The sequence below is a fragment of the Ipomoea nil genome, unplaced genomic scaffold (genome assembly GCF_001879475.1).
Source record: "Ipomoea nil cultivar Tokyo-kokei standard unplaced genomic scaffold, Asagao_1.1 scaffold1407, whole genome shotgun sequence".
NCBI classification, from domain to species: domain Eukaryota; kingdom Viridiplantae; phylum Streptophyta; class Magnoliopsida; order Solanales; family Convolvulaceae; genus Ipomoea; species Ipomoea nil.
Genome location: NW_017617835.1, coordinates 4,603,088 through 4,628,997, shown reverse-complemented (window position 1 = coordinate 4,628,997; position 25,910 = coordinate 4,603,088). Strand labels below are relative to the sequence as shown.

The window sequence follows — 25,910 nt, the reverse complement described above, 5'->3', positions numbered from 1 at the left end:
AAATACTATTACTCGACATGATCTTTAATTTCTCCTACCTAGCTCTCTCTAGCTCTACAGTGATGATGAGAGAGATGTTTTATTTCCCCACCTTTCTTCTACTTCACGCCAACCCTAAGCTCAAGATCTATGTCTTCCATGGACGATGAATTCTTGCTTCTCATTCCTGCAACTACCTGCACCTCCTCACTGTGCACCTGCACGGCCGGCATAAACGACGACACCGTGTTGCCGCAGCCGCCGGCGGCAATCCTTTGCCTCTTACACCCCTTCTGCTGATCGCCGGCGGCGCCGGAATTCCCCTGAAAAAATATGATAGCAGAAGAAATGGGCGGCGAAGCCATGGTGTTATTAGAACTACGCTTGAGCTTGGCTCTATCCCTTCTATGGACATTCATGTGGCCACCCAGTGCCTGTGCTGACCTGAACTCTCTTTTGCAGAAGCTGCAACTGTATGACCTAGGCGGCCATGCCGGCACCTTATCGTCGTCGTCTTCTTCCATTGATGATTGCTTGAGGTTGGGTTTAAGGTGTTTCGTCTTCGTCCACATCAAATATTCTGAGTATTTCTCCATGTGAGATAGATGAGATGAGAAGAGAGGAGAATGCAATGTGTTGATACGTACAGTGGTATTTATAGGGGAAAGAAAGGGACAGGAGAGATCAAATGGATAAATCATAAGTACATAGTGTTAATTAATTATTAAACAAATTTGATTTTTTGACATCAGACAAAGTTATCTTATATTTTCATCTAACGCTTCATAACTACACGATTTCAAGTTCCCCTCTTTGTAAGAGCAAGGCCTATTATTAGCCTCGCCTAGCTCTCGATTTGAGCTCGTTAACTATGACAACTTATGATGGTTTATCTTATTGTGATCTTTTGCCGATTAATGTATGTTACAAGATGGGTTTCACTAGCTTGGTTAGCTAAGGTTTTTGAAAAGTAATAGTACTGTGTTTGGTTTATGGGTTTACCAGTGTTAAAAAAACGCTATGCGCCCCTAGGCGCAGATTAGGCGCACGCTTTTTTATTTTTTATTTAAATTATATATATATATATATATATATATATATATATAAAAATCAGGGTTCGGCCGCCATGGCGGTCTAGGCCTAGGCGCGGAGGAGACCGATTTCGGCGTTCCTAGACGCGGCCAGGCATCGCTTAGGCGCAATTTTTGCAACACTGGGACTTACACACTAGGAATAAGAATCAAAATCATAGTCAGTGTTTGATTGACAACTTTTTAAAACAAAACTATGAGATTTGATTACCTATTAAATTAAAAACTTCATTCCCTAATTAAAAAGGTTGGTCGTTCCATCTTATTTGTAATATGATTTTTAAGTTTGGAATAGTACTTTTAGATTTTTGTTTTGATTTTTTTTTGTCATATTAGTGCTTCAGATGTCATTATATTAAAATCAATTGTTTTGATTTTTTATTTTTGTATTTTTAAAACCTTTATTCCGGCCATACATAACCAAACATCAATATTGATAATCATTTCAATTCTATCATACTACCAAACATGCAAAACACTTTTACCAAGACTCATATCATTACCAAATATTTGATTCTCATTTCTATTCCGATTCTCATGTGTGAACCAAACGGACCATTTTAGGTATTAATGGAACTACCAAAATCCTTAATTCACTAACAATTCAAAATCTGAAAGTGGTAACACTAACAACACAATTATTGAGTCTACCATCACACTATATCGCAATGACAAAGAATTTAATTATTTGAATAATAGAGATAAAGAAAATCTAATAATCTCAATTTTTAATTACTTAAAATTTAATGATGAAGCATCATAGAAAACAACAGTCTTATTTCTTGTACGTGTTTGGGAGGCTGAGTGCAGTCTAATAACACCAATGTTTTGATCGACACTGCATCATTCATATACGTGGCACACTCTATAGACTTGTAGCTTTGTTATTTTTGGCTTATTATGGAACTCCTTCATTGGCCTATGTACAATAACAACAATTGTTATACCATGGACCAATGTTTATACTACATTACATTGTGAACTCTTAACACATTTTGTACTTACAGTTAAGAGTCTATGTACATGTAAACAAATAACTTGATAATTGTTGACACATAATATGATAAATACAGGTATAGAATGTGTCAACTATAAATACAGAATTGAACTTGATAATTACTGACACATAATATGATAGCTACAGGTACAGAAATTATAAATTGCATATACAAAATGTGTCAACTTTAGATACAAATCAAATCTTAAAGTTATTTTTGAATCAGGGTCTACAATGTAAGATGGACCATGGTCCATAGTATAATATGGCCAATAACAATCATTATACGTATTATAAATCAGTACCCACATTGCAAGATGGATCATTGGCATATAAATCATTTTTAGTGAACTATCTAAAAATAAATATTTACAACACTTAAAAAAATGAATGTACAATATACTAAAAATAATTATGTATTAAAGTTCTATCTTGAGATTTTGGTCCATATTACATGGTATAATTTGTTGTACAATAATGGTCAGTTCATCTCACTATTGTACATTTATAGGCTTAGCTTAGGTTACAACAAATGCAAATCCATAAATGTATGCTTATATTCAAATTAGACAAGTTTTGAAATGAGTAATTGAGTGGGTAAAGTATGACTCTTTGATTGAATTTGTGATTAATAACTTGACTGACTGTGTTCCTCCATTCTCTCTATTTATTTTAAAAAATAAAAAACGAATAATAATAATAATAATAACAACACCAACAGATCGAGAAGATGTTTATCTAATTGTGAGATACAAGTTTTGTCTTATATGCAACCATAATAAAATTTGTTATATGTGTGTGTATATTGTTTTTTTCTAATGACTAGCTAGCTAGAGCCACCTAATTAAATTCCAAATTAAATTAAACATTGCTTAAGCAATCTAAGGAAGGGACAAGTAGCTAGCCAGCGTTTTTCAACATGTCTAATACATCCTTGACTATTATGGACTGATCATTATCCTTTAATTATCAAGACAATATAAATATAGGGTTTTTTTTTTTTTTTTTCAACGTCAATCAACACCAATGATGATATTATTGAATACAATTAAGTATAATATACTTGATCATGTTTAGAGATCAATTAATCATGTGACTTATTTGTTAGCTCAGACTATGTGTTTTTAGTCTGGTCAAGAGGTACGAGTTTATTCCTCTCGCCCTTTATTTGTGTTGTTCTCCCCTATGTCTAAAAAAAAAAAAAAAAAAAAAAAAAAACACCCCAAAATATTGGTCTAGTGGATGATAAGTCTCCCACTCTCACTTAAGACTTTGCTTTCAATGGTATAGTGGAAATCCGATGCCTCGCACGAATTGAAAGTTTAAGTTTGAGTTGGACTCTTTATACGCAATAATGTACAATTTGGTGTTAAGCATCAACACTAGATTAGCGCTATTTAGAGAAATCGTTATATCGTGGATCAGGTTCTACAGTGCACTGTGGACCCTAGTCCAATATACAGAATTCATGTTCATAATATACAGATTTCATATCATAATACACATACATATAGGCACGATATAATAAACATGAATTTTGTGCATTAAGAACATGAATTCTGTACTATATAGCTGAGAACACATAAACACTTAACATAATACACATAATTCATGTTTATTATATCGTGTTTATGTGTATGTGTATTATGAACATGAATTTTGTGTATTATAAACATAAATTATATGCATTATGAAGTCAAATTATGTGTATTGGATCAGGATCCGCAGTGCACTGTGGACCCTGGTCCATAATATAATTTTCCCATTTAGAGCAGTCCATTTGAGTTAGCAAACATGGGCCGTATAGAGGACAGTTAGGCCCAATCATGATTTGGGACTCCAAATGAGTAGTTGAGCATTCTTTTTGAAGGCCTAATTACAGAAAATGTTTCCGGCCCGTCCAAAAACTACATATATAAAGAAGTTTAACCAATATACAAGAACAAGATCCTTAAATTTTTATTTTTTTTTTCCAAAAAAAAAAAAAAAGTCCTTAAATTTTGTAAAATAATGTAAATATTGAAATATTGATATCTATAGTATTTGGAAATTCTAATTCAATTTTTTTTTTAAAATAATGATATTAATTTTTAAAAAATAAAAATTGAACAGATGACTATAAGTAATTCATATATACTTATACTAGTCAAGTGGCACCAATTTATGATTTTAAGTTAGAATGTCACAAGTTCGATTCTCAATTTTATATTAAATGTACCAAAAATATATAAATATTGCACATAACATCTATATATATAGAGATAAAATTGTGTGTAACCAACACACGCGTAATAATATAACTTGCACAAAAATTACAACATTTTCAACGTGGTAATTTAGGAATTAGGACTAATTAAGTGATCTTGTAACCTCATTTGTTATGTCAATCTTCCTTGATGTGCGTTCTTGCCCTAAATATACTTTCTTTGGATCGGACCGGCAACTAGTCAATATAATATAATGAGTTAATACCCAAAATGGTCCCTCGACTATGCCATAATTACCAATTTGGTCCTCAACTACCATTCTTACCCAATTAAGTCCTCAACTATGTAACTTTTACTAAATTAAGTCCTCAACTATACAATTCTTACCCAATTTAGTCCTCAACTATACAATTCTTACCCAATTTAGTCCTCTGTATTAATTTGAATGTTTGTTGACTGTCAAAAGTCGGGATAAAATTATAATTTTACAAGATTTCTCCTTCCTCTCCATTTAGCAGCGCCAAACCATGCAGCAATACACTCCGATCAGATTTCCATCGTCAAAAAATCGTTGGAAATCAAATTCATGGGCTAGCCGACGCATAACCACTACTTCGATACTGACAGGTTTAGAACCCAACCGGAGCTTATTGCTACATGGTTTGGCGCTGCTAAATAAGGAGGAAGGAGAAAACTTGTAAAATTACAACTTTATTTCCACTTTTGACAGTCAACAAATAGTCAAATTGACAAAGGACTAAATTGGATAAAAATTGTATAGTTGAGGACTTAATTGGGTAAGAATGATAGTCGAGAACCAAATTGGTAATTACGACATAGTCGATGGACTATTTTGGGTATTAACTCTAATATAATTATATAGGTACGTCCTCTTTTTTTTGAAAATATAGGTACGTCCTCTTAATTACGGACTACATCTCATTATTTGCACGACTACTTTTTTCAACGCCTAATGAATACGTTCCTGAATTTTAAAGAATATTCAAACCAATGAAAATTTAAATTTAAAACTCTTTATATTTTTCATCTCTAAGTTATAAGATAATTGTAAGATGCGTCCATACTTGTTGATTGCGCTCACTTTTTGTTCATAAACTATAACTGGCATTGTAAATTTTGTCAATTTTTTTTCTAACAAAACGTTAAGAATGAAATTTGTAACGTTAATTATAGTTTAGAGACAAGAAGTGAACACATCCGGTTAGAAAAAGAATGAAATTTGAACTTCAATTATAACTTAGGATAAGAAGTGAAATGATCAAGTAGGAACTAATCCTACAATTACCTTATAAGTTGGGAACAAATAGTGTAATTTTTTCAACAGTTACAATTTCATCAAATATTAATGTGATGTGTTGCTATTAGTTTTTTAATAAATAAATAAAGCTATAAATAGTAGTCTTAACAAGGAACAGAGAAATCCTAAGTGGCTATTTATGGTTGGATGTAAATTTTTTTGATGTGTGTCATGAATATTGAGATGTCTCTTACACCTTATACATGGAGCTATAGGCTGGTTGGATGTAATTTGATTATAATTGCATTGCAATTTATTTCCCTCATCAATTACGTTGTTTAGAAGTGTTAATTTTTATTAAATTGGGAAGTTTTGTATAATTCTATCAGATTTTACTAACAAAGAACAGTTCCATGCCAACTCGTATATATCATTATATCATGAGAATATGAGATGATAAATATGTTGTTGATTGATTGACAAGTCCGTTCCGTGGGTAGAGTTTTTCTAAATTAAATAATTGTAAAAGTTCACATAATATAAAAATTTCATCAAACAAACCTTATCACTACAGTGTCAAATACAAATCATGTAAATATACATAGAGTTAATACCCAAAATCGTCCTCGACTATAGTGGTTTTTCTCAATTTCGTCCTAAACGACTTTGGTGACCTAATATCGTCCCAGACTTTTGTGTTTCGCTCAATTTAGTCCTCCATTTGTTATTCCGTCAAATTGGTGTTAAATAAAGGGACAATTCAGTAATGTCAATATTGATCTCTCTTTACTTTCAACTTGTGAAGTGCGAAATTTCTCTTTCTTGTACGAATTACACCCAGAATTACTCCCGGACCTGCAAATCAAATTTTATATTCGCAGTTTTAGGAGTAATTCTGAGAGTAATTCGTAAAAAAAAAAGGATTTCGCAGTTCACATGTCTATGAGTAAAGAGATGCCAATATTAAAATTACTGAATTGTCTATTTATTTAACACCAAATGGACAGAATAACAAACGAGGGACTAAATTGAGCGAAACACAAAAGTCTGGGACTAAATTGAGCGAAACACAAAAGTCTGGGACGATATTAGGTCACTAAAGTCGTTTAGGACGAAATTGAGAAAAACAACTATAGTCGAGGACGATTTTGAGTATTAACTCAATATACATAGTTGTATTGAGTATCGTTCACACTCGTGTTGACATATACTCGTTACTTTTATAGACATCAAAAATACAATTCAACACTAAGAAAATATACTATTATATATTTTCTTAATTTACAAATTGTATCTCTCACACTGATAATTAGGATAATTACATTAAAAATCATGTTCAATATTAAAATTTATTTTAAAATGACTATAAAAATGTTTTTTTATTTGAATAAATAATATACAACACATATAAAATGAGTATTTTTGTCTTGCTTTATTTATTGTATGTATCAATTAATAAGAATTAACCGGTAAATTATTTATAATCTAATTAATGTACTCCGTAATATATTATTACTAAACAAGGCTCGTCGGGACAATTCAAGTTAACATTTAATCTTGCTGAGGTGTATCGGAAATTTGGGATCACTTCGGCACTTGGTTATTAAAAAAAAAAAAATGTGTATTACTAAATAAGGATTAATTTTTAGAAAATGTATTTAAAAATTTAAACTAAGGAAACCGAATAGGTTGTTTAAAAATAGTAAATAAGAAGCGATAAAATGGAGAAAGATATAATTATATATTGGAATCTGCCTTATATATCTATATATATCAGTCATCGTCTTCCTTTGCCTAAAGGCTAAAGTCTCTTCGACTTTCCTGTACTGTTGTGTTTATCCCGCGCGCCCTTCAACCTTAGCCTTTCATCTTCTCCCATTCTTCAAAAGCGTCGCCTAAAACAAAACTTTTTAGCTTTTCGGATTCGAAATTCTCAATCCTGGGTTCGGTGGTTCTTAAGAATGTCTCAGGCCCGGGTGTGTTCGGGTCAGGAAGGCTTAAACCCGTTTAAATCATTTGTATTGGATAACAAGAGTGATCGTCTCCGGTGGCGGCTGAAATTCGGAGTTGTTGTTCTCTTCGCCGTCTCCGCTTTGGTGGTTATTTACTCCGCGTTTACCAGCGAGGCTAGGTGGTTCCGTTGCGCCGAATGCCGCGATTTTCCCGCCGTGAAAATCGCGCCGGCTCCGGGATGCGCGGTCCCCGAACAGAATGATTCCGATGCGGTTACCGACGTTTCTCATATCGTTTTCGGCATCGGCGGCTCGATCAATACGTGGAAGAATCGGAAGCATTACTCGGAGCTCTGGTGGAAGCCGAACATCACGCGAGGGTTTGTCTGGCTGGATGCGGAACCCGACCCGGCGGAGCTCTGGCCGGAAACCTCCCCTCCCTACCGGATTTCCTCGGACTGGAAGAAATTCAAGTTCATCCATTCGCTGTCGGCGGTGCGGCTATCGCGAATCGTGGTCGACTCGTTCCGGGAAGGGCTACCAGACGCGAGGTGGTTCGTGATGGGGGACGACGACACAGTGTTCTTTCCGGAAAACCTAGCGGCGGTGCTGGCGAAGTACGACCACCGCGAGATGTACTACGTCGGCGGGAACTCGGAGAGCGTGGAGCAGGACGCGATGCATGCGTACGACATGGCGTTCGGCGGCGGCGGTTTCGCCATCAGCTATCCATTGGCGGCGGAGCTGGTGAAAATAATGGACGGTTGTCTCAACCGGTATTTCTATTTCTACGGCTCTGATCAGCGCGTGTGGGCCTGCGTCGGCGAACTCGGCGTTTCTCTAACCAGAGAACTCGGATTCCACCAGGTATTTTGTGTCACAAATCTTTTTCTTAAACACAGTTTATAATTCGTATAATTGTAATTAATTACGTGTTATCTTTGGTCTATAACGTCATTAGACAAAATCATTTCCGTCCGTACACGTTTCACGTATTCTTCATACTAATCCTCGACTTTACTTTGTTTAGTTTGGTTTCCTTTACCCCTTCTAATTTGACTCCGTCTTACTTCAATTCTCCAATTACTCTTTTTTCTTTTTTTTTTTTTTTTTTAATTAATAATTTAAATCCAAAACTTATAAGAATTGAAGCACTCGAGCACTTGCTGCTCAAAACGCCCCCTCACGTGTGCGGTGGGTTCCAAGCAACACTCTTCACTCTCCGGTCATCAATAGTTTTTATGAAGGTTTTTGCGTTTAGAGAATGTTGAGTTCCTCCTCTAAGACAAGTTTTGCGTGGGTCCCGCAAGACTTCAAGACTACTACCTTTATGCACACACAACACAACGTTTAGTTGGGCACGTGTAGTGCACGTGCCAATTTGATGAACAGTTTATTGAATCTTGTTTTAAAGTTATGAAAAAGTATTAATTACAATTTTTTGAAAAAGGTTTTTTTTTTAAATAAAAATATAGTAAATATTTAACTTAATTCATGGCATATAATTATAATTTCAATAATGGTAAGTTAAAAGGGGTTGTAAGGACTAAAAGTTTGGTGCGGAATTGATGAAAGTCGTATTGGTTGGAAGCTTGACACCGCCACATGTGTGTCGGTACCTATACGACGCCGTTGGCCGTACTTCACCGCTTCTTTGACACGTCATTGTTGACAACGTTGACCTTTCGTCTTTCTTTCTTTCCTTGCCCTTAAGGATACGTTTGGAAATGCATTTGGATTTTTGGAACACTGTTTAACGTTTCCCTTACTCTTGCATTCCAAGAAGCAACTTTACTTTTGTCTCCCTCATTTATTATTGTGTGTCTTTTGCGTTTAATAGTCCGCAGTCGCCACTCAAAAATACGTTTTATGTAAAGTCTGTGTTATGTGTTTTTTCTTTTAGTAATTTTTTTTTTTTTTGAAAGGTGATATCTAGAAATTATATGTATTTACTTTGTGTGATTGTATACGTAGTGGCCCATATTAGTGTGTTATCGAGACAAGAACATGCAATCATGTTATTGGTGTGGCAACGTACGTCTAGGACATCACCAGCCTATTATGTCGTTATTGCCATAACAAGTACTATACATTCTTATCTAGCACAGCCTGGATTTTCTTCTTGTTTTTACCTCAAGGGGGGTCGGTGTTTACCTTATGTAAAAACTGAGTTTTTTTACTAATCAGTCCGGCTGACTTATATCTTTCGTGTCACATACATAGTTTGGTTAACTTAACTTTTGTAGGATTAGTTGAGCTAAACTTGTGTAAAAAGCCAATCTTTAAGCTTGTGAAGAGATTGAATCTACTATATATTTGATTTATTGAATCATTTTGCGAAAATGAAGTTTGGGTTGGTGAGATGAATGGGGAGGAAAGTAGATTTGGAATCCTAAAATTAAGGTATAATAGTGTGTTGAGGCAGAGTGAAACGGGGTTCCTTTGCACTAAAGCTGACCATAAATTAGGATTGTGAAACATGATTTCTTTTCAACACTTTTTGGTTTGTTCATAGAATCTGATACCTTTGTGCTCTGCCACACATCTTGGCGTGACAGTTAAGATTGACACAGCCTGCCACGTATCCCTCATCTCCCTCGGTTGTTGTATTCAATGCCCATGATGTTTTTGGCCACTTTCACCAGGTGGGAAGACCCTTTCAATATATATATCTTCTTTCTTTCAGCTCTGATAGTGTCCAATCTTTTTGAAAATTCACTGGCGTGGTCTTCACTTTCATCAACACTGTTAACCAAGAAATATATTAAAAGTTAGCCACACAGATTGCAGCACCTCGATAACCCATCATCATCACCTTGTTTTTTTAGTAACATTATTATTTTAGAGGCAAAAATTTATGTGAGTCCGTTTCATAGATCTTTATCCGTGAGACGAGTTGAAAAAAAATGTAATACATTTACATTTTGATTTAAAAGTATTACATTTTTCTTTATAAGTTATAAACACTTGCTAACATTACTTACAGGAAAATATAATACTTTTGATGAAAAATGTAATACTTTTATATCAAAAATGTAAAAGTATTACATTTGTCCTCAACAGTATTACAATTTTCCTTATAAGTAACAGATACTTTATTCTTAATTAGTATTACATTTTTCAGTATAAGTATTACATTTTCATATTGTCCCGACTCGACCCGACCTGTCTCATAAGGATCCGTGAGATGGTTTCATGCAAGTGTGACCTTATTTTAAAACATGTAATTTTGTTTGATAGCAGACCTTAATGTAACTCTAAGGTTAGATGATCAACTCTTGTAACTTGTAAGAGCAAACATATTACTCATTTAAAAAAAAAAAAAATTGTGTTACAGACTACTACAGACTTTTTCTTATGTGGAATACCATGTTGATTGTTTTACTTGATTATACATACTTTTACTGTTTTATGTTTATCCTTAAAACTTTGATAATATTCTGGTAGTAAATTGAAAAATAGGATCTAAAGAATTGTCTGGCAAGATTGCCAGAACATAAAGGTGCAATCTTTTTCCCTTGATTAGATTGGCAGTGCATTATTTTCATTATTGTGACAAGGAATTTGTGTTTACTTTTTTTTCTAATGTGATGTCACAACTTCTCAGATTGACATTAGAGGGGATCCATTTGGTCTACTGGCAGCTCATCCTGTGGCACCTCTTGTATCCCTCCACCACCTTGATGATGTGAACCCATTGTTTCCAAACCAGACACAACTAGATTCCTTAAGAACCATAACTGAAGCATACAAGATGAATCCCGCGAGAATAATGCAGCAAAGTTTCTGTTACTGGAAGCAGAAATGGTCAGTTTCTGTTTCTTGGGGCTATGCTGTGCAGATATACCCTCAGGTTTTGACTCCCAAAGAGCTGGAGATGCCATTGCAGACCTTCCATACATGGAGGAGCTGGAGCAATGGGCCTTTTATATTCAATGTCAGACCTGTGAGCCCTGATCCATGCCAGCAGCCAGTTGTGTTTTACTTGGACTCCGTTGAAGGGGCCAAGAAGGGTGAGATTGTGACTACTTATAAGAAGTTTGTGGGCAAAGTGCAAAAAAAATGTAACACAGGTGCAGTTGGTATAGAGAAAGTTGTAGTCTCTGCAGGGAAAATGGACCACGACGATTGGAAACAGGTCCGTATTTTCCCCTCATGCCTCTCTATCGTACACTTCCCAAAACATGTGGGAGGGGTTTGAGTCGCTTAAGCCTTTTCAGAAGTTCGAACTTATGTGTATGCAGCAACACCCTATTCCCGCGGGATGCAGATAGCCACCCCCCCCTCCCCGCGCTTTGTTTTCATCATTCTTTTATCTTTCAGTGTTTGACTTGTAAATTTCGATGCAGATACCACGAAGACAATGCTGTGAGGTTAGCAAAGGTTTCTGGAGTAGCACAATGAATGTCAAGATTAGAAAATGTAAGCACCAGGAGGCTATAATTCCTGGAGGTTAATACTTAGAACACACTATTCCCAGTTAATGTAAATAAGAATTTGTTTAGAGGGAGATGAATTCTCAAATAAACAGAGAGAAGATTATACTTTTTCCCCCCTCAGGATGCATTATTTATGTATCACATCAAAATAGAGTAAACCACCTGTAATCTTCAATGCTGTTTTTGGCCACAAATGAAAAATGAACCATCTTCCCTCATATTCTCAGCTTCAATTCTCACCCAAGTAAACACGAAATAGAACTTGCAGGTTCACAGAATAAGTCTGAAATGGAATAACATTCTCGAAACGATGAATTGACTTGTTTCGTTGTTAATGACGGTTTTGTTTTGGTGGTCATTGTCTCACTCCCCCCCAAACCCAATATTCTCACCTTTAATTCCCACCCAAATAAACACGAAAGAGAATTTACACGTTCACGAAATAGGTTTGAAATGGAATAACATTCCTGAGAATATACAGATTTCGTTGTTAATGACGGTTTTGTTTTGGTGGTCATTTTCTCACTCCCTTTTAGGTCCCTGTCAAGTGTTCTTTTCTTGGTTTTCTTTTCATGGAAGCTGGATTTTGAAGTGAATAATGCAATACAAAATATCTTTATTAAAAAAAAAGAGGCCATAATGGGAGAAAAAGTAAACAAATAAAGAGTGAAAGCTGCTTCCATAATAGCAATAATTTTAAGGATATAACTAAACTTTTCTGGAAAAATAATGCTCAAGCAAGAAACTTCATATCAAAGGTTTAGCACTATATAGCAGTTGAGTGAATATTCACCACTGTATGATGCCTACAAAAGACAAAACCTTGTGCATTTACAATAATGGACAGAGTCTAATGCTGTGTAGAATTTCTGAACCAGTGGAATCGAGAGGGTAGCACAGGGAAAATCTGATCAAATAAATGGAACCTTGCATGATCTGATGATAACACAACGATTCTAGACAGAAAACTCGTAAAATACAACATACAGAGATGAGTCACAAGATTATATACATACACATTCTTATTCATTTATATTGTAAGTACCCGCAAAAAATTAAGCTCAAATACCTTCATCTGTCGCAGATACAAAATTCTAATTGCAGAGTAATGTATCTCGTGTTGCATTGCCAGTCACGGGATTTACCCTGATCACAAATATTAAACTTTAGATAGATGCAGATAACTGGCAATCATATTATGAAAAAAAGAAAAAAAAAATTACCCATCAGCGATTTTGCAGAGGTATTCCCTTTGATCATCTCTTAGAGGAACATCTGTGAAATCTGAACAAATGCAATATGTGTGTACATTTCGCCTTGGACGAAATATCAAATTTAAGAAAATAATGCTTTACCATTGTTTCTTTCGTACCTGCGCCTGTTATAATTGACCCTTTAAAAGATGTGTTGCCAGTTGCAGTCGCTCCTTCCAAGTTAGCGTTGCTTAAATTTACCTGGGGAAAGAGTAGTCTTCAAAACCAAATTTGTTGTCCAAAGTTTTGGTAATGTTATCTCTTCTAATATAGCCTATGAAAGCTCATATACGTATTCTATGTGCACAATATCAGAGTTTCAAACACAAAATTATCTATACAAAAATCAAAGTTAAACGCCAATGGTTCCATCACCTTTACTACATTTGCTAAGGAGAAGTCAGCGCCTCTAAGATCAGCCTCAGAGAGATCAGCGCCTGCAAAGTAAAAAAAAATCAACCCATGACCTTTGGTCTGGCTCTGATACCAAATTGAAGCATGTGCTCCAGCTCAACTAAAAGTCTAAGCTGATAGTTGGATTGCACATTAATGGTTATATGCTCAACAATTAGTTCTTCCGTTCTTGGGTGGAAATTGAAGTTTCAAGAGAAGAGCGTGAACTTCTGAAGATACAACTTCATCTCCACCAAGATAAACCGAATAAGCACCAATGGAAGGGACAAGCAAACGACAAAAAAGGGTAAGAAATTAACGATTTACCTGTCAAATCAGCATCAAAGAAGCTAGCTCCTATTAACTTTGCACCTTTAAAATTGGCTTGTCTTAATATAGACTGCAAAAAATTCACATTAATAACAGTAAAATACAACAGTCAAGCTGGAAACATGGAGTAATTCATATCATTACCGTCTTGAAATCTTGCTTGATCAAACTTTTTCCACTAAAATCCTTCCCAGTAAGGTCCTGCCCTCTGGTCACCTCAGCACCATATGGACCTCCACCCTTTGTTTATCCACATGTTTCACACAACCTCATTAACATTAACATAGCAATAAAATGCACCAATTTAAGACAGCTGATTTCAAGAGAAAAATAAGCCCAACTTGTATTAAGCAAAAGAAAGTGACTTTGCAACAGTAATGAATTAAAGGTTCAAAAAAATGCAATCTTGAAATGGCTAAATTTAGTAAGAGTTAATTACGGATTTAGTCTTTAACTATCACTCATTACCAATTTTAGTCATGACTTTAAAAATTAGCAAATTTAGTACTTAGTATTGAATCCTTTCCAATTGTAATTCACTATTCTGTGTGTGAACAATTATTCTTCCAGAGGTTGAACCCCAACCCTAGGGCCCCCACATCCCGACCGGACAGAGCATTTGGGAGGATGTAAATCATGGTAAATCAACTGAACATGAACCACAGAGGCTCGACCTTTGCTTACTGCGCACAAGGAGCCCCTCACTTCGAGAGGTAGATCCCACACTACTGCGTGAAACTCGATCCCTGGTCATTCTTCTTTATTTATTAAGGATAAAATTGTAAATCATGACTATTAAAACACTTATTTATTAACTAATAGATCACTCTTTACATCACAACTAATAGACATGAATTTTCAAATACTAACATAAATTACAATTAGAAATGATTCACTATTCATCGAACTAAAGTTGGTAACTTTTAAATTCAATACTATACTAAAATTGATAATGAGTGATAATAGATTACTAAATTTGGAATTAAGTCATTACCTTAAAGGCCAATGCAGGATCAGAGGCAAAGAAGAGTGAAGCGGAGAGGAGAGCGATGAAGCCGGCGGTGGAGAGGGATTCACCCAGAGACAAGAGCGGGTCTTTTCTCGGAGCCTGAGATTGTGGGCTCAAAGTCGCCGGAGACAGAGAATTGGCGGAGATGCGAAAAGGGTAGCGGAGGAGAGACGGCGGGACGGCGGGTTTGGGAGTAGTGGAAGCTGTTTTGTGAAGAGGACTGCCAAGTTTTGCGGAGCACAAGCAGCTCAGAACCGCCATTGCTGAAAGATATGGATAATCCGTACAATCATATTCTATATTATATTTCTATTGGTCTGTTATTACCTTCCTATTTGCAGAAAAGGACTCTTCCAGAAAGTATACCACATTAGCACCCTATATTAACGAAATACTGTGATTTTCCCCCACTAATTATGATTAGATGGTAATTTCACCCGCCTTGCACAAAACAATATATGTTTTTATAAGTCACTTGCTTAAAATTTGGTCAATAGTGGCGGAAAATTAGGTTAAAGGGATACAATGATTTAAGAGTTGTGGGATTAAATGTAAAAAAAAAAAATATATATATATATATAGTCTAAGACTAAATGAGAAAACTATCTAATAGGCGTGGGACAAAAGTGAAAAAACTCTTTATTTTTCATTGTATAGTAGTTCCTTATTATGAAAACTTTCTTTTTATAAGTCAATTTTCTAATTCCGTTGAACTTCTGCGCACCCACAATGACTCCCACTCTATCATTATAAGTAAGTCTTAAGTGAGACTTATTATTTACTGAAACAAATGACTTGAGATTTGTTATGACATAACTTGTTCACTTGTTGAGTTGGATGATATGACTAATGACTTATACTTGAAATACAAATTTTTTTCTAAAATTATAAATCTTATACCAATAGTAAGATCGAAATGTTTAATAAAAAGAGACGTACAACAACCCTTATCATAAAGAATTTTATATAATACACAATTTTAATTAGGAATAATGTCACATAGCAAATAATTCACAAAATATATATGCACATCATATCAGTGGCCTCCTCAATAAATGCTTCTCCATTAATCTTTATTGTATGTTTCAATATAGATCAATATTCAACCATCAAATTCTCAAAGTTTTTCTTGTCAAAAATCATCGTGTATTATCGTAACGATACATGCATAGCATGAGTAATGCATTAGAAAAAAATATTAATTAAAATTACTTTTGAAAGAAACATGTATAACATGAATAGACGAATAATATAATGTGCTTGAAAACATTTAAAAACGGCTCGTAATAAAAATTAATTGATTAATATAGTGTAATTTAGAACTTGTTAAAATCATCGTTGATAACGATAATGACACGTGTATGCCATGAATAGTGGGTTAGAAAACACTAGATCGACTTGTGACAACATTTGTTTGTCTGTATGTACACTTATCAGAGTTTAGGTGTTTGTTGGGTTTAGGTATTCGTTGAATTATATTATATACAAATTATACATTAGGCCAACAACTTGGACTAAGAATATAATGAACCCAAGACATTGGTTAGTTACTCAACGGCAAATTAGTTCTTACCAACCAAACTGTACTTTATTTTGATCAACCAATCATAATAATAAAGTCGATTAATTTATAAATAGTATATGCGTATAAATTTGACCTAAATCTTATTTATTAATTGGTACATTCATCCATAATAATCGATACACATCTGAATGCATATTGTTAAATTGAAGATTCAGCATAATATATGCTCGCGTTGTATTGTATTTCTTGCAATTAAAAACCAATAGATTCACAAGCATGAAGACACAGACACATGGAACAGTGGACGAGGTGGTTGGCCGGCCGGCGCGGCGAAAGATGGGTGTCGGACGTCGTCGAATATTTTCAAAGTTTTGGATAAGGGTGAAGTGATTAGAGTAGGGGGATGGGATTATTACATGGAATTGAAGAAAGTAGAAACGATAAGAATCAAAATGAATAGAAGGTAGCATCTAGCTAGTATAGGTGCTTAGTTACGTTAGTCAAATGATGTGAAAACTTTGCCTCACCAAGTAAAAATGGTTAATCGAGATTTATTGGTTCAGTCAATTAACTAAATTTTCATCAAATTATGCATATCATACCAAGGTGCTCCGAAAAGAGTGAGCAAGTGATGAAATATGATTCTCGTACCACCAGAAAGTCACAAGTGTAATTCTTACTGACAATCTTTCGGTCAAGTCCATCCATTGTTGCAAAATTTGGCCTAGACGCTTGGTGACGCACCTAGGGGCCCAACTCGGTGGAGTCGACCTACTTTACTAATTTTTTTAAATTTTTATATTTTTTATATATAAATATAGTTAGTCACCTAAGCTCTAGGCGTTACTCTATTGTCTGACTAGCACCTAGCGCCTACTGCAACCATGAACCCATCACATAAAATTTTTGTATATAATTTATCACATCTATCTATCTTTGAGTAATAATTGCAAGCTTTATCTTCATCCAAAACAAAAGTCAATAAATCAAGGTCGCATATATACAGCTAAGCTAGCTAGTTAGCTTATATTAGGTAGAATTGAATTGGTGAATTGAATTGGGAGATGTATGATGTATATATGCATGTAACTATACTATGTTTTATACTTGACAATAACCTTAATTAATTAGCTTGTCGCTACTTGCAAACAATAACGTTTTTCTACTACTAAGTTGTCTACATTAACCCACTAACCCACTCCAACTTTTTCTCCTCGATAGGCCAATTGCCATGCATTCCCCATTCTCCCCTTCTCTCTCTTTCACAAAACAAGACATTTTCATTACTATACCACTAACTCGAAGAATTATTATTATTATTATTATTATTATTATTATTTTTAATCTCACCATTATTATCTATCTCCCAATTTAAGTTTGTGATTTTTAATTTTTTTCACATGACTATTAAATTCTTACTATATTTGATCATTTCAATCCATTTTTTAGCCAATCTTAGTTCATGTGAGTTATTTAAAATAATATTTTGACTACTTGAATTTGAGTAATATGTTGACTGTTAGGATTAAGTGCTTACCACTCTGTCAAAAGTTATAACTGTATTATTAGCGAAAACGCAATTTTATTTTCTTATATCACCATCGACCTCCGTCCAACATTGACTATATAGTTTAATATAGTGGTTTGGAGGTTAGTATTGATGAAAATCAAATAGGATTCATAAAAAATTTGATTAGAGTGATCAAATGTGAACAAAAACTGATATTCATGCATGCACTAAATGTTAAATAATTGATTGCTACAAATAAAATGTGAGAGAAATATAATAAGTGTAAGATCAAAAGTAAAATTCTTAATTTAAATTCAGCTCGTGTTACAATCATAAAATTTAATTTCTGCATAGGGAAAATCTAAATCAGGACTCTTAGCTTAGACATACCACATATATACAAGTTAATCATTTAGCTTTGTTATGTTGTTGTACATGTTAAGCATATTATATTAATAATAAATGTATAGTACCATCTAACTATCAATTGAGATTTTTAGTTTAGACATAACATATATTCAATTTGGTATTAGTCACAAACCTATAACATATAATAATGGTGTGGCACGAATACACGAGGAAATTAATTAGGTGCGCATCAAGAACGAAAACTCTTGTCAGGAAGTAAAGCTAATAGCGGTTGGATGTGGCCAAATAGAACTAGTATTCGTACAAATACACCTAATCGTACTAGTATATATTCCTTATCAAAGACGACATTAATAGCTAAAGTAGTCCAACTACACCTACAACGAACTTTTAAGACGTAGGTCACTATAGTTGTTTTAAAACATTTTTGCGTTCCACTAACCAATATAGACTTATGAAAAGGTAGACTTGTAACCATTATTAAAAGTGTACATCTCTTAATAACTCTCATTCTAGAGTCATATTTCAATCGCTTGGCCCTTCCTGGGAATTATTTTCAATTTACCTCCACGAACTTAGTTCAATGGTTCAGTAAGCAGTATTTAAAAAAAAAAATTAATATCCGAATCTCTGCGACAGCAAAAACATTGTATATTAATATTCTTGGAGCCCTTGGAGTTGAGAATTCAATCTTGTTGTTGTGGTAAGAGAATCATTCCCAATTTGATTGACTTATGAATTAATAAATGTTCAGGTGGCACCACGACCAGTTGTCTGGACTTTCAGTGGAAAAGACGCACAAAAACCGAGTGCAGAAGATAAAACCCCAATTAAGGCAGTGGAAATCTAGGTTATCCACCGGCACCGGGAGCCGGTGGCGCACACAACTAAACCCACACTCTCTGCAAAACCGTCCCACGCTAACATTCGCTGTCACCTTTCTACCTAGCTTAGCGTACGCCAGGCTGAATCTCACCGTCATATCGTACTTCAACTTCAGAAACAGAATTCAAGAATCAAGCAATCTTCAAGTACAGTACAATCCTCATTAAACCCTAGCCCGTACCAACCGAATCTGCCAAGGTTCTGAAACTCTCTTCTTCTTCTTCTCTTCCATACATATATTCTTGCTGACTTAATTAGACACTGTCTGCGTGTTTGATCTGTGGTTTTCTTGTGTCTGTGTTTTAGCTAACGAAGAAGATGACTCCATGAAGACGAAGGTGAGCTCTTCTTCTTCTTCTTCTTCTTCTTCAATTTGAGATTTTGCCAGTCTGGGTTTTTGTTTCGTGTCGCTCGAAACAAAGCTGGCGCCTGGTGGCAAATAAAGATAAGATCTTTTCCAAACTCCTGATAAGATCCGGTCAACAGCGGCGGGGATTGAGTGCGAATTGGGGAAGGGTTCCAAGAAAGAGAGATTTTTCTTGTCTACTTGTTGATTTTGGATGTTTCTTGAAATACCAAATTACCAGCTGCGAAGAAAAAAAAAATGAAAGCTTAGGGGTTTGTGTAATGGATGAGACGTGGTTGGTGCGTTCAAGAGACTAATTTGTCTGTTTCTAGATATCTGAGAGCTAATTTATTTGTTTCTTGAATTCGTATTATAGCGGTGATTGAATATATTACTAATTTATTTATGTGTTTCTTCATATTAGAGTGGCTGGCGATTGAATATATTATATTATCTTGGAGAGAGAAGGGTACAGTACAGTAGCGTTATCAGATTCTGAGGTGTAGAGATTAGATTTGTGGTGAAGGCTATGGCGAATAGGTGGTGGACTGGGACTCTAGCTATGAATCAAATGGAGATGAAAAGCCATCTTGGGTTGAGGAGGGAGCCGGAATTTATCGGCGGCGGCGGCGGCGGCGATGGCGGCGCCACCACGACCACGACGAACAGTAGTGGGAGTCAGAGTCAGAACCCTAGTGAGGGTGGGAACCATGGCGGCCAAGAAGAGGAGGTGAATAATAATGAGCAAGAAGGGGAGGAGCAGAACGGAGGTGGGTCGTCCGGTCGGCGGCCGCGGGGGAGGCCGCCGGGGTCGAAGAACAAGCCGAAGCCGCCGATTGTGGTGACGAAGGAGAGCCCCAACGCGCTAAGAAGCCACGTGATGGAGATCAGCAGCGGGAGCGACATCGTGGAGACCATCGCCGCCTTCGCGCAGCAGCGCCACCGCGGCGTCTCCGTCCTCAACGGCAGCGGCATCGTCACCAACGTGAACCTCCGCCAGCCCGCCGTGCCCGGCGGGGTCATTACGCTGGAAGGAAGATTCGAGATACTCTCCTTATCCGGCGCGTTCCTCCCGGCGCCTTCCCCGCCCGGAGCCTCGGGATTAACGGTGTACCTCGCCGGCGGACAGGGCCAAGTCGTGGGCGGGAATGTGGTGGGTTCTCTGGTGGCTTCAGGCCCGGTGATGGTCATCGCCGCCACCTTTACAAACGCAACCTACGAAAGATTGCCACTGCAGGAGGAAGAGCCGCCGCCGCCGCAGGCGGCGGCGGCGAATGAAGCTATGCAACTGCAGCCACCGTCGGAAGTGGAAGCCGCCGCCGCCGCAGATCCACCATCTTCTTCCTCCCTCCCTTTATACAACTTACCTCTCAACTTGTTCTCCAATGGCCATATGCCCCATGAAGCCTTCTGGTCTCCTCCGCCGCGCCCGCCGCCATCAAATTATTGAGCAAGAACGAGAAATAAATCAAAAAAAACCAGAAGGAGATATATAGGAGAAAGATCATATGAAACTTCACAATCTCTCATGATCTGCAACCTTTTCTTATTTGCCTTTTAATCTTTCTTCTTCCTCTATGTAAATCACTCTCTTGTTAGGTTTTCCCTTTCTGGGCTGTAACTTTGAAACTTGAATTAGAGCAATAAATCTCCTTTCCTTCTCCATCTATCTAAGCTACCAATTCATAATGTTCCTCGGTGATATATCAATTGTTGGTAATGATAGATTACATATTGTTGGTAATGATAGATTACATAGTCGAGCCTTGACAGTTTCAGTGTGGGGGTTACATTTAATATAAATCGTTGAGTTACTGTAATTTATCCTTCTTTTATTTTGTTAGGTTGGGGTTTGTGGGCAAGCAATATTGCATCATATTGTTCAAAATGGACAAAAATCTAAGGTTAATTAAAGGTAATGGTGTTTTGATCATTCTTACAATACTAAAAGTATATAGAAATTGACCAGTAGTGATAAAAGGCACAATCAAGAGCTTGATCAATCTACAAGTAAGGTATAGTATGATGCCATTTTTTATTGTATTGCTATTAATATAATGTTACTTCATCCCCTTGTAGGTAGCTAGCTTGCATGTGATTTTCATGGAGATAATATAATGATATAATAAGTTGAAAGGACTTACTGCTAACCATTGTGTGGATGCTTTTATATATATATATATATATATATATATATATATATATATATATATATATATATATATATATATTCATGCCATCTTTCACTATCAAATGTCTTGCTTCGACTAATTGGAATATTTGAATGGCTGAATTTCTATTTCAGCAAGTACAGGTATATTAAATATTGTACTGTTTGTCAAATGGTATGAGATGAAGTGTAGCTTTAGATTCAATCTCTTACAGCAGTATATTCTTTGTTTTTCTACTTTAAGTTGGGCCAAACAAATTTTTTTCGAGCTTAAGTCACTAGTTCAGTAAAAAATATTTGAGAGAAGTTACTAGTTTAGTAGGTAATATCTGAGAGAATAAATATATGATGATATATATAAAGAAAAAACAAGCAATAAATAAATAAATAAATAAATAAATATATATATATATATATATATATATATATTATATATATATATATCATGTGATTATAGGAGTTTAATTTGTGAACCTTGTTACACACAATTCGAGGGTAGGGCTCTCAGAGTTGGATTCCTTGTATAATTTGGTGTTAGATCTTGAAGTTAGACATACATGATTTACATTCTCATAGATCTTGAGGCTATGGGGTCCAGGAATTAATCTAGCCAAGCTGAGATACATAAGTTATCAAAAAAAAAGAAAAAAACAATTGTATTAGATTTGTCCTTTATGATTGGTTTACATTAAATGTATCAAGTGAAATCATTTTAACTTTCACAATTGATCCAAGTTCGTTCTTTTATTTAAGACTAATACACATAACCAATGATCCTTAACCTAGTAAGTTAGGTAGAATTCAATTCTACCGCAATATGTAAGAGTTTGAGTTTCATCGATAGTAATATTTGTATATGAGTTTATTTAGTTTCTCTTTATAAATGAAATATATGTAATTGGTAATAATCATTGTAATAATTGATTATTGTTGATCGTAAATGGTTCACCAACGTGTATGAATTTTTTCATTTTGAGAGTTGGATGTATATATAAAACATGCATATGCTTGAACATGTATGGTGCGGTGTTGAATCGGGTTGCGTCTTCTGTTGGAGTAATTTTACACACCCCTCGTTATATTTACCTTTTGAGACAACGCTATCTTATTGGACTTGTTGTATTTTAATTATTAATCATGAGATCATACATCAATAAAAAATAAAAATAAAAATTATCACATCAAAAATAAGCTTAAAATAATTTTTTTTTAAAAAACATTATTCCTTCTATTATTATTACACTATCCAATTTAGGTGTATTTCATTTGCAGTCTTTTTGGTGAGACAATGGTTATGGCCCCTCTTCATATGTTATTCTTGCACTGATCAAAGAATAGCAATTTTTTTTTTTTTAATGTATCTTTTTTATCTCGGAACCTTAACCTTTTCACTGAAGAGAATAGGATTCAATAGAATAATGAATTTGGTCCCAACCGACTTTTAGAATATATATGTATTTTGATTTCAGGGATCATATATACTCCAGTTTTTCAATAATTTTGTTTTATCTTGAAATTTGGTAGAATAAATTAACCATCTACTACGTACCAGAAAGTCAATAATTCACTTATGATAAGAGTTAAACTTATAATCTAATAGTTACTAAGTTAATAATTTGATCGATTTGACATTGATTGTCCCAATTTATATTTTATTCGATGCAAGGGTATCTTTTTCACGTGTCGTTTTGATTTTTTTTTTTTTTTTGTTAAGTACTACTGACTTTATTACAATGTAGTATCTATTCATATGTATTTTTTTAACCTATTGAAGCACAAAGTTTCCCGTCCTCCCACTGTAGTTCAAATTCTGACCTCCTATTTGAGAAAGTCACAAATATACCGTTTGACCATAATGTCTTTGTGGTTTGGATATTTTAAACTTTTAGCACTGCAATATGAGTAGTTATTCTGTGCATCCGTATGCACCATGCATGGTGCATACGGATCCAAAAACGACGTTGTTTTATTAAAAATGCGTGTTTCTCCTTAAAAAAAAAAATCAGGTTCGATTCCCAGCAACAACATTATGTTGTTCATTCATTTTGGAATTTTAGTTCATAGATTATGGAATTTTAGTTCATTGATTCTGGAATTATAGTTCATCGATTATGAAATTGTAGTTCATCGATTCTGAAATTTTAGTTCATAGATTTTGGAATTTTAGTTCATTCATTCTGAAATTTTTAGTTCATAAATTAGATTTTGGAATTTTAGTTCATAAATTCTGGAATTATAATTCATCGATTCTGGAATTATAGTTCATCGATTCTGGAATTTTAGTTCATATGTTGTTGCTGGGAATCGAACCTAAATTTTTTTATTTTTTTTAAGGGTAGACGCGCGTTTTTTAATAAAACGACGTCATTTTTACATCCGTATGCACCATGCATGGTGCATACGGATGCACATCATAATTTGCCCTGCAATATTGACACTGCCCAGGGCCCACTATTCCTTTTCCGCCTTACCAACTTAGGAGGAAAATTATGCCCCGGACCCAAAACGATGTCGTTTTTCAAAAAAAATGTGTCATTTAGTTAAAAAAAAAAAAACCGCGCGTGTTTTGCCATTAACGACGTTATTTTTTTTTATTTTTTTTTGGATTATGAATGTACAGTTATGCCGTTATGAATGTACAATTATGCAATTATGAAATTATGAACACAGAGCTCTAACATTATAAACTTACAATTATGAACATATAGTGATAAAATTATGACCATGGACCTTTAAAATTGTGAATATAGAGCTTTGAAGATTATGAATGTACAATTATGGAGTTATGAATGTACAGTTATAGAGTTATGAATCTACAGTTATGGAGTTATGAATCTACAGTTATGAGATTATGAATCTACAGTTATTGAATTATGAATGTACAATTATTGATCGAATTATGAACAAAGAGCTCTGACATTATGAACTTACAATTATGAACATATAGTGATAAAATTATGAACACAGAGCTCTAAAATTGTGAACATAGAGCTTCGAAAATTATGTATGTACAATTATAGAGTTATGAATGTACAGTTATAGAGTTATGAACGTACAGTTATGGAGTTATGAATGTACAGTTATTAACATATAGTAATAAAATTATGAACATATATATACTCCTATAACGAAACGGTCTGAAATTAAAAAAAAAAAAAAAAGGAGATAACAGTGCCTAACGGCATTGTTATCTGTGTACAGCATGCTGGACACGGATCCATAGCATAACGATTGAACTTAGGAGATATGGGTGCAACCTATTTAGATGGAATAAACTCTATTTTAATCATGTATAAAATCTTCACAATTTATGAAATATATTAAAAAGTGATTAACCCAATAGTTTAATAATTGGTAAGCAAATTTCTGTGTTAAATTTTATTTTCTCACCTCTTTTAAAGTTAAGTATAAAATCAATGTTTTTTCCCATAATTCGGAAAATAGTTCATTTTGAATAATAAAATCCATATCATATATTTTACAAAATGGGAAAATCTCCAAGATATTCAACAACTCAACACGTTAAGATTTCTTTTAAAAATCTATTAGGCCGGTGGCAGCTGAAATTCTGTTTTTCTTCCTTTTTTAAAAAAAATAATTTTTAAATGGGAAAATGGCATTTTTCCCCCTATGTTATATACTTATAGCACTTTTTTCCCCTCAATTATTTAAGTGGCTTTTTTTTTCCCTGAAATGTTAAATGGACATATTTATCCTTAAAATAAATATTTCATTTATTTTTATTCTCCAATAAATTATTACTATAATTTGGTTCAAACCAGATACTATAGTAACCAAACCAAAATATTTCAATTACAATTTATAATCAAAACGCGATATTTAGAGTTTATTAAAATCGCGAACTGGAATGGCCGGTTCATGTTCCGAACTGAAAAAATAAAATACATTTATTGTTGAATTTAAACTATTTTAAAATAAAAAATAAAATTTTAAAATAAAGACGGTTCAAAATCGCGAACGGGATCCGGAACCACCGCGGGGCAGGGAAGGGATATAACTCAGCGGTAGAGTGTCACCTTGACGTGGTGGAAGTCATCAGTTCGAGCCTGATTATCCCTAAGTCCAATGTGAGTTTTTCTAGTTGGATTTTCCCCCCCGCTGTGATTCAATGAGAATGGATAAGAGGCTCGTGGGATTGACGTGAGGGATCCAGTTCTTTTTTATTCTTAAATTTAA

The 25,910-nt window shown here is 34.7% G+C and overlaps 4 protein-coding genes and 1 long non-coding RNA gene across 7 annotated transcripts; 3 read left to right on the top strand and 2 right to left on the bottom strand.

Annotated features, from left to right (window-relative positions):
- Nucleotides 1-98: 98 nt before the first annotated feature.
- LOC109186258 lies at nt 99-575 on the bottom strand. The gene has a single exon (XM_019336184.1). The coding sequence runs from the start codon at nt 573-575 to the stop codon at nt 99-101; it is 477 nt and encodes a 158-aa protein (XP_019191729.1).
- Nucleotides 576-1,843: 1,268 nt separating this feature from the next.
- LOC109186752 lies at nt 1,844-25,820 on the top strand. Its single transcript, XR_002055171.1, has 3 exons — nt 1,844-1,854; nt 21,388-21,393; nt 25,719-25,820. It is a non-coding gene; the product is annotated as an uncharacterized LOC109186752 (long non-coding RNA).
- On the top strand, nt 7,266-12,141 carry LOC109186749. The gene is made up of 3 exons (XM_019336867.1): nt 7,266-8,351; nt 11,092-11,622; nt 11,834-12,141. The coding sequence occupies exons 1-3, from the start codon at nt 7,494-7,496 to the stop codon at nt 11,939-11,941; spliced, it is 1,497 nt and encodes a 498-aa protein (XP_019192412.1). The 5' UTR covers nt 7,266-7,493; the 3' UTR covers nt 11,942-12,141.
- Nucleotides 10,070-15,206, bottom strand: LOC109186751 (thylakoid lumenal 15 kDa protein 1, chloroplastic). Of its 3 annotated transcripts, none has more exons than XM_019336872.1 (8): nt 14,894-15,206; nt 14,044-14,139; nt 13,897-13,969; nt 13,552-13,613; nt 13,296-13,377; nt 13,147-13,207; nt 12,993-13,069; nt 10,070-10,229 (listed from the first exon to the last, which is right to left on the bottom strand). In XM_019336872.1, the coding sequence occupies exons 1-7, from the start codon at nt 15,167-15,169 to the stop codon at nt 13,018-13,020; spliced, it is 702 nt and encodes a 233-aa protein (XP_019192417.1). In that variant the 5' UTR covers nt 15,170-15,206; the 3' UTR covers nt 10,070-10,229; nt 12,993-13,017. The 3 variants fall into 3 exon arrangements, with proteins under 3 accessions (XP_019192417.1, XP_019192416.1, XP_019192414.1); XM_019336871.1 differs by lacking the exon at nt 10,070-10,229 and adding an exon at nt 12,643-12,830; XM_019336869.1 differs by lacking the exon at nt 10,070-10,229 and having other exon boundaries at nt 12,647-13,069.
- Nucleotides 19,055-21,210, top strand: LOC109186750 (AT-hook motif nuclear-localized protein 15-like). Its single transcript, XM_019336868.1, has 3 exons — nt 19,055-19,395; nt 19,504-19,535; nt 19,968-21,210. The coding sequence occupies exon 3, from the start codon at nt 20,073-20,075 to the stop codon at nt 20,991-20,993; it is 921 nt and encodes a 306-aa protein (XP_019192413.1). The 5' UTR covers nt 19,055-19,395; nt 19,504-19,535; nt 19,968-20,072; the 3' UTR covers nt 20,994-21,210.
- Nucleotides 25,821-25,910: the final 90 nt, after the last annotated feature.